Below are 8863 nucleotides of genomic sequence, written 5' to 3'. Positions count from 1 at the left end.
ATTTGTTATGGCTAAATTATCCAAATAAAAATATTTAAAATTGATTTGACACAAATATAATAGGCTTATGACTTTTATTTGTAATTGTTCCTTTATTCGTCCATCGATGAAAGGGACGGAATCTTTGCCTTAGCGCTGTAACCCGACCCATTTATCACGCGGGCCAGGTCCTCCCAACTTTTTTTTTTTTTTTTTCAGTTGGCCAACTACACCGATAAGTGGCCCAATGACTACTAATCCAATCGCCGCTGGGCTTACCATTCATGAGTCCAGATTGCGCCCAAGAAACTTTTATAAAGTGGGGCCCACTAATAAAATGGGCTGATCCGGCCTGTCATGGCTCACTAAGATATAGGCCAAGGCGGCCCGACCCAGTTTGAAATCCCCGATTTGAGTGGCGATGTACGCTCCGGGAATTGTCCAAGAGAATGAGCCGCTGATTGCAATGTGATAATGACAAATTTCGTTTTCGATTTCTTTAATCTCTCCCATTCAAAAGAACTTGGAGAGACGCATCCTTCGTTTCTATGGATTCAATGTTGTACGGTGAGTTCTACTACTTTGATTCCTATACACTCGAGTTCCATATGACTTAAACTTTATTTGTGTCATACTTCAATATTATCTTTATTGGCTGAATTATTCCTCACATCCACATGGACATATCCATACAACTATGTCGATCGAATTTGGTTTGATTTGGTTATAGATAGATTATATCAAAAAACTTGTTAATATATACAAATTTTGTAAGACTTGATTCAAGAAATTGTACAAAATGGATGAACACAAAATATAATTTTTTCCAGTATAATAGGTGCATATGATGTCACTATGTATGTACACTCAAGTAAAAAATTCGAAGTATATATGAATTTTTTTTTGTCGAGTTTTGTTTATTTCGTAAAAAATTTTGTATTAAGAAAAATATTTCCTCACTTTTCAATATTTGATTCACTTATAAAAATGAGTGAATTGAAAACCTATACTAAATCGGAAATCACTTTCAAAATACATGATTAGATATTGATGTTTAAACCCGAAACTATGTGTTTTGGCACAAAACCCTAAAAGCTGGTTTTTCGGTCCTTGGCCTTGAACTAGGTCTCCAATGCTCAAACCCAAGTACATCAGGGTGGGCTAGGGACCTAGGTGCCCAGGCTCACCTAAGCCTGGGTCCATCGAGGCCGAACCCGAAACCCTAGAGACCATGCTTGATGGTCTAGCATTGGGGCTTGGGTCTACAAAGGCCAAGCGCAAGATCTCAATATCCAAGTTAGGATCCTTAATACTCGGGCCTGGATTCATAAGTGCCGTGTTTGGGTCCATCAAGGTTGCCCTCGAGACCCGAGTGCTTGCAGAGTCCATTGAGGCCATGCTTAGATCCGGGCTTATCGAGGCCAAACTTAGGACTCTAGTGATTGTATTAAATTCTCGCCTATTTATGTGCAACTTTATAAACAAATATGAAAAAATATTGTCATTTTTCTATAAAACGATTTTCTAAAAATGCTTTATAGAAATGTCACATTTTTCGTGAAACAAAGTCTTTTAACATATGGTAAGAGTAATTGAATTGCCGTCAATTATTTTCCAACTATCAATATTCCATTTTTTCCGCCCTCACTTTCAAGCCTACGCTTCGCATTATGCATATCCAAGGCTATAAGAACGAGCATATACTTCACAATATTGACCGTCACCTCAAAGACAGTTGAAGAAGAAGAAGAAGAAGAAGAAGAAGACAACGCAACCCCTCTCGCGCTCTCCGGTGCAGCTTCCGACGCCATGGACGAAGACCAGAAATCCATCCTCCGCAGGGCCTCCTCTCGCTTCCCGATCCCTCCAGGTCGGTCCTCTCTCTCCCCCGCTCCTCCCCTTCCGGACGGGCTCTGATTCTCTCTCTCTCTCTCTCTCTCTCTTTTTGGCTTCGGCTTCTTGGCAGGAGCGAAGTTCTCGTACGGCACGGCCGGGTTCAGGGCCGATGCGCTGGTCCTCGAGTCGACGGTCTACCGGGCCGGCATCCTGGCCGCCCTGCGGTCCCTCAAGACCCGGTCCGTCACCGGCCTCATGATCACCGCCTCCCACAACAAGATCTCCGACAACGGCGTCAAGATCGCCGATCCCAGCGGCGGCATGCTCACCCAGGCGTGGGAGCCCTTCGCCGACGCTCTCGCCAACGCCGCCGACTCCGATTCTCTCCTCCAGGTCTCCCTCCCCTCTCCCTCTCTCTCGCGCCGTCACGCGTGCTCGTAATGTGTGTGTGTTTCATGATCCCTGCGAATTTGAGCGGATGAAGAGAGAGGAAAATCTTTGGCTTCATTTGCTGCGATCGAGAAGAGAAGATTGGGTGATTGATTGAAGAGATTGCTCTTTAGGTCGTTTTGCATCGAGAGAAGTTCTTGACTATTTGCGATCGAGAAGAGAAGATTGAGTGATTGATTGAAGAGATAGCTCTTTAGGTCGTTTTGCATCGAGAGAAGTTCTTGACTATTCGCCGCCGCATTTTCTGTTTGTAAACAGCTGATAATCGAATTTGCAAAGAAGGAGAGCATCGTGATTGATGGAAATTGCCGAGCTGAGGTTTTGTTGGGGAGAGATACGAGGCCGAGTGGAGAATCTCTCCTTGAAGCTGCTAAACAGGTACAGCATTGCTATCAAAGATCATATTTTTCTCATTAACTCTGCATAAGTGTCATGCGGATCCCCAAATACTCTTTCTTTTCTTGGCCTGAAATGGTAGAGTCGACTTTATGTTTTATTTTTCAATCATTTCCAGGGAATTAATTCCATTGTCGGATCAGCTGCCATTGACATGGGTATCCTGACAACACCACAATTGCATTGGATGGTTCGTGCTAGGAATAAGGGCGTGAAAGCATCTGAACGTGATTATTCTGAGCAGCTCTCGAGCTCTTTCAGGTATGTTTGTATATGGGCTTCCTATACTGTGAAATTGCAGTAATGCAGCACTAGTTGGCCTTTCTCATGATTATTGCGGTGGCACAGGTGCTTGATGACTTTGGTCCCTGGTGAATGCAAGGTTAAAGGGACAGACAATAAACTGGTTGTGGACGGTGCAAATGGGGTGGGTGGAGGAAAACTTGAATGTTTAATGAATATGTTGGATGGCTTAGTTATCGAAGTTCGTAACGATGGAAAAGGGGGAGGTATTTTAAATGAAGGAGTTGGTGCGGATTATGTGCAGAAGGAGAAGGTTGTACCCCAAGAATTTGGATCGAATGATGTTGGAATGAGGTAAGCCATCGATGCTTGCTGCCTTGTAATTGTCTATCACTTTACCAAAAGGCTTTGCCCTTCATAATTACACGCCAATGATTGATATCCTTTTAAAAGATTGCAAATACAGTAACTTTTCTACAGCTCACAGGATAAAAGGTGATGCAGTTAGACTGCATCATGTGGTGACAATAACACTCGAGATCTGTATGAATAATTGATCTCTACTCAGTCATTTTGAACTGTGAATCGTTTGTCATAATCACTAAAATAAACTTTTGTCTCAATGAATGAAAAATTGGGTGGTATTGTTTTAGGGAATGAAAATTGCTTGGAAGTTCTGTCATATTCAGTCCAAAGTCATTTAAGAATTTAAATTCAATTTGTCCCGGTGGGATGGCGAAGGAAAACTTAGAGACTACAAGGCCCTGGTCCTATAGGGGAATATAGGTGCTTTATCATATTATTTAGGATTGGTAATTTTGACTGGATAGTGCGACTCTGTTTCAGCAGGCCAGACATGAGTATTTAACAATTCACTCGTTGACTTGCTGAAGATGGAACTTTATTTCAGAAGCAGCTTTTATTTGGTTTTGCTCGGAGCATTTTGAAGAAAGCCCTATTGAGAAGATCTTTGCATAATCTTCACATTGGCAAAATTGCTAGTAGAAGTTTAATTTTTTGGATGTCTTCTTTCTCTAATTCAACAGACCTTTGGCAACAGTTTTATCTTTCTTTGTTTTAGCCATGGCAATAGCTTTATGGGTTGGTTAATGTTGAAGCTGGATTTTCTGACTTGGAGTTAATCTTTTGCATAGTGAAACTATCTGTCTATTTTACTGGTGGATAGTATATAATTGACAGCGGCATGTGCATATAATGCCAGATCACTGCTAGCCTAACAGTGTTACTTTTTCCCCCCTCATGAAGTAAGCTCAATCCTGCGTGAAAATTATGAATATTTCGAACATCCATTCTGATGGTTTAGTTTGACTTTTTAAAAATATTTTGATGAGTAGCTTGGCCTATTGATTGAATTGGCACTGACTGCTTAAATATGTCTAGTCTTTCAGGTGTGCTAGTTTGGATGGAGATGCTGATCGGCTCGTGTATTTCATAGTGCCATCTGCGAGCAGTGACAACATCGTGCTTGTAGATGGGGACAAAATATTATCCTTGTTTGCATTATTTATCAAAGAGCAGCTAGGTATACTTTACAAAGGGGTGCATGAAAACAATGCTTATCAAGCTCGTCTTGGAGTTGTACAGACAGCTTATGCCAATGGCGCATCAACGGACTATCTGAAGGGGTTGGGTCTAGAGGTTGTATTAACCCCAACAGGCGTTAAGTTTTTGCATGAGAAAGCTGCAGAATATGATATTGGCATCTATTTTGAAGCAAATGGACATGGCACCATTTTGTTCTCAGATAGCTTTCTCTGTTGGTTGGAGAAGAGACACAATGAGCTGCCTGAAGGTATTCAAAGCATCCATTTTTTGGCAGTAATGGCACCGGATTGACATTCAAGCTCATTTGAATTTGTGTTTTTCAGGTTCAGAGCAGCAAAAAGCTGCTGTTAGGCTGCTTGCTGTCAGTAAGCTCGTCAATCAAGCAGTAGGAGATGCCTTCAGTGGGTTGCTGCTAGTTGAAGCCATCTTACAAAATCTCAACTGGTCAATCAACCACTGGAGTGAACTCTATCGGGATCTACCTAGCAGACAGCTCAAGGTTGGTTTCTCCGATCAAATTTTGTGTAATGTTTGGCAGTTGGCACCTTATTGTTTTACTCTCTCGCTTCTTTTGACAACTCATCAGATAATCAATGTCATGGCACTCACTGTTGATGGGTGAATGTTTTTTGCTTATTTCCTTTTTTTAGCACCTTATTCCTGTTACAGGGATCATACTATTTCGTTGCAGTTTATGCCTTTGTAGTAACTTAAGAAATGCTTTTCCTTTTGTCTTATGGGAGTTGAGAGAAACTCTTGTGCAAATGTCTGCTTCTCCTCTTTCCTTTGGAGGTAAAAATGGTATACAAATCTCAGTTTGAAGTCTATTCTTTTATTGAATGTACTTATATGTTAGAAGAATTGAATGTATATTTTTGTTTGAAATCTATCCTCATTTCATAGAGCATAATTTGATGTTCATCTCATGTAAACTCTGTATTAGGTTACTAATCCTCTCCTCTCTCTCCCCCTGTATGTGTGTGCATCAGGTCAAAGTTATGGATAGAACTGCGGTTGTCACAGCAAATGCAGAAACAGTAGCCGTAAAGCCCCCTGGCATTCAAGAAGCCATCAATGCTGAAACTGGTACAGTAAAGCGGTTTTTGTGTTCACTTGGCATGCTAGCAGTATCGGTTCCAGTGAATGGTTTTCGCATGTATTTTGTGCTTATATATTTGACAGGTATGGTTTTAAGGAAAAATGAAACACACTCGCACTTGCAAATGCACCCATGCTACGTATGCCGAAAAGATAGACAAAGGCCTTGTTTGGTTCGGCTTTGGGAATGGGCTTTGGGACTCTAAGGGCCTGCATGGTTGTGTTCTTTTTTTTTTTGTTCAAGAACAAATTTTCTGTTTTTTTGTTCTTGGGAACAAAAAAAAAAAAACGCATTTGTTTGCGGTTTTGTTTCAAATCTGTTTTTCTGTTCTTAGGAACAAAATTGGAACAGAAACAAGAAACAAAAAAAAAACTTGTGTGCGTTTGTTTGTGTTTCTGTTCAAAAATTGTTCCGGGAAATAGAAATAGAAAAAATTATTTCTGTTCCGGAATAATTTTTTACTAGAAAGACATGTTTGGTAAACTTGTTTCGGGAATAAAAAATGAATAGAAACACGTTTGATAAATTTATATCATTTTTTTATTTCTTTTAATTTTTAAATATTTTTAATTTATTTTTCTTTTTTTTTTTTTTCTTCTTTTGGCCGGTAGCCTCACCTAGCCATGGCGAGGCTTGCCCATGGGCCACGAGGCGTGGCCGAGGTTGGGTGAGGCTTGGCCTCGCCTTGGGCGGGTGAGCTCGGCCTTGTCGGATTTGGGCGACCTTGAGCTTGCCCAACCAAGGCAAGGTCGAGCCTTGCTGGCCGGCGGCCTCGGCCTCGTTGGGGGCCTACGACACTCCGGTGAGGTCGCCAGGCCCTCGACGACGTCGCCAGCCCTCAACGACGGCCGGCCATGGGCCGAGGCCGGTGACCCCCAAAGAAAAAAGAAGAAAAGAAGAAGAAAAAAAGAAGAAGAAGAAAAAGAAAGAAAAAAGAGAAAATTTGTTCTTCAAAAGTATTTCTAGAACAAAAAAAACTGTTTTTTGTTTCTTATTTCTGTTCAATTTTGTTCCTAGGAAGCAAAAAAAACAGATTTTGAACAAAAACGCAAACAAACGCGTTTATGTTCTTTTTTGTTCTTGGAAAAAAAAACAGAATTTTTGTTCATAAACAGAAAAAAAAAAAACACAACCATGCACGTCCCTTATTTCTTATTTCTTGTTTTAGAACAATTTTTAAGAACAAATTTTCTCTTTCCTATTCTTTTTTTCTTCTTTTTTTTTTTTTTCTTATCTTCTTCTTTTCTTTGGCCGGCGCTAGCGGCCATGACCAAGGACCGCCATCCCGGCCGTCGAGGCCGGTGACCTCGCCGGAGCGTTGCCACCGACCCTTGGCGAGGCCGAGTGTCACCAACGTGGGCAAGGCGAGGCCGAGCGTCGCCCAACCACGGTGAGGCCATGCCTCGTCGGGGTTAGCAAGCCTCGCCGTTCTTGGGTGAGGCCACCGGCCCTCATTGGCCGATCACTAGCCATGGCGGCGACAACCCGCCAAAAGAAGAAAAAAAAAAAAAAAATAAAAATGTTAAAAATTAAAAGAAACAAAAAAAGAACAAAATTTACCAAACACGTTTCGGTTCTTTTTAATTCTTGGAACAAGTTTACCAAATGCGTTTTTTCGGTAAAAATTATTCCGGAACAATTTATGTTCCTTGAACAATTTTTGAACAGAAACATAAACAAACGCACCCTAAAGTCCCTTGGCCAAATGTAAACGCGTTTGGTTCGATTTTTTGGGTGACTTTGGCAAAGATACAATTGCATCTCCAAATGGCTCTAAGGGCCTTTAACCCAAAGTAGCTATGGAGGTATTTTGGAAAATTGCATCTTCGGAATGAAAGTTGATGATACTGTTCATCTTCTCCAAAATCATTACACGAAAAGCAAATCGGAGGCCGACGACCGCCGGCTAAGGGGTTGCGTGAGCTAGAAACCATCGCTTGAGGGTCACCCGACCCTGGTGACTGTTGTCGGATCTCAGGCGTCGCCTGGGTCGCACGACCCAAGTGACTGATGGCCTGAGGTCGACCTTAGGCAATGGTCGCTGGGGTGGGGCTACCCCAAGTGACGGCCACGTGAGGTCGTGCGCGAACCCAGGCGACGGCTGCCTGGGGCTGCGCGACCTCAGGTGGTGATGGCCAAACCACCCTAGGGTTCGCTCGAACCAGGTGACCGATCGCCAGAGGTCACGAGATGGTCACTTGGGTCAAGCGACGTCGCACGAACCTAGGCGGCCAACACTTGGGTCGCGCAACCTCAAGTGACGGTTCTAGGGGCCAGATCTGGCCATCCGGTGGCCACAGTCCAGGTGGCTGAGACTTAAAAAAAAAAATACAAATGTTTTTTTTTTGTTTTTTTTTAATTTAATAAAAGTCCTTTACAAATGCAAATTTTACCCAACATTATTTTGGCCAAAGTTATTTCTCAATACATTTTAGAATTACAATTCACTAAACGCTATTTATATTTTTTTTTTTTTATTTCGGAAACCCCATTCATATTTGCATTTTTTCAAATACATTCCTCAAAAGCCAAACTAAACGGGCCAAAAAGGGCAAAAAGTGTTGCTTATCTGTCTGACCTGGGGAATGCGACCGTTACAAATAGTTGTGCGTCTGCACTTGTGTTTGATATTTTCAAGAAATATGCTAACTGAATTCGGCATTTTGAACCTTGAATTCTGGAACCGACTCTTTTGCTTGCCCTTTTCCCTTCTCTGGGATTCTTCGATCACTTTTTATTGGGCTAATGACGAGTCTCTTTTTCCCCTGTGCTTTGATGCAGTTAAATATCCTCGTGGCCGATCTTTCATACGCCCATCAGGGACTGAGGATGTCATCCGAGTTTATGCGGAGGCCTCTACTCAGGAAGGAGCAGATACTTTAGCTCAGTCTGTAGCAAAGCTTGTGGAGCAGTTCCTCGGATAGCATATTCGTAACAAATTTTCCACCCCTCAATGACGAGTCTCTTTCTGACTTTAGAATGATTGGTTCATTGTATTGACCGAGAATTGAGTCGCTAGTTCATGGCTGTACGACTATTCATCGGGGACTTTGTCATTGCGAAGCTTTCCTGCACCCCACGCTTTGATTTAACGAACACTTTTGCCTTTCTTTATAACAAAAGGGGATATTTTTTAGAAGCATTTTTCTATGTGCAGATATGTGCGAGAAGAACGTGTTTTGAGTTGGGTTGTCCGTCGATCAAATAATGATTAACTAAGCTTTAGGAGGAGTGGCATAGAGTCTAAACATGTTTTGGTATAGCAGGTTCTGCAATTCCATGTTTAGTGAGCAA

The 8863-nt window shown here is 42.0% G+C and overlaps 1 protein-coding gene across 1 annotated transcript; it reads left to right on the top strand.

The window, feature by feature from the left end:
• Positions 1 to 1708: 1708 nt before the first annotated feature.
• On the top strand, positions 1709 to 8711 carry LOC104441983 (phosphoacetylglucosamine mutase). The gene is made up of 9 exons (XM_010055264.3): positions 1709 to 1849; positions 1946 to 2208; positions 2524 to 2643; positions 2780 to 2922; positions 3010 to 3258; positions 4314 to 4717; positions 4794 to 4969; positions 5460 to 5556; positions 8351 to 8711. The coding sequence occupies exons 1-9, from the start codon at positions 1789 to 1791 to the stop codon at positions 8491 to 8493; spliced, it is 1656 nt and encodes a 551-aa protein (XP_010053566.2). The 5' UTR covers positions 1709 to 1788; the 3' UTR covers positions 8494 to 8711.
• The last annotated feature ends 152 nt before the right edge of the window (positions 8712 to 8863 follow it).

Source organism: Eucalyptus grandis, chromosome 4, assembly GCF_016545825.1.
Source record: "Eucalyptus grandis isolate ANBG69807.140 chromosome 4, ASM1654582v1, whole genome shotgun sequence".
NCBI classification, from domain to species: Eukaryota; Viridiplantae; Streptophyta; class Magnoliopsida; order Myrtales; family Myrtaceae; genus Eucalyptus; species Eucalyptus grandis.
This window is presented reverse-complemented; position numbering and strand designations above follow the sequence as displayed.

Bases quoted from the DNA above. Each gene is read 5' to 3' on its own strand.
- LOC104441983 (XM_010055264.3), top strand. From the start codon at position 1,789: ATGGACGAAGACCAGAAATCCATCCTCCGCAGGGCCTCCTCTCGCTTC. The intron at 4,718-4,793 runs GTATTCAAAGCA...TGTGTTTTTCAG, and splicing joins ACACAATGAGCTGCCTGAAG to GTTCAGAGCAGCAAAAAGCT. The intron at 4,970-5,459 runs GTTGGTTTCTCC...TGTGTGCATCAG, and splicing joins TACCTAGCAGACAGCTCAAG to GTCAAAGTTATGGATAGAAC.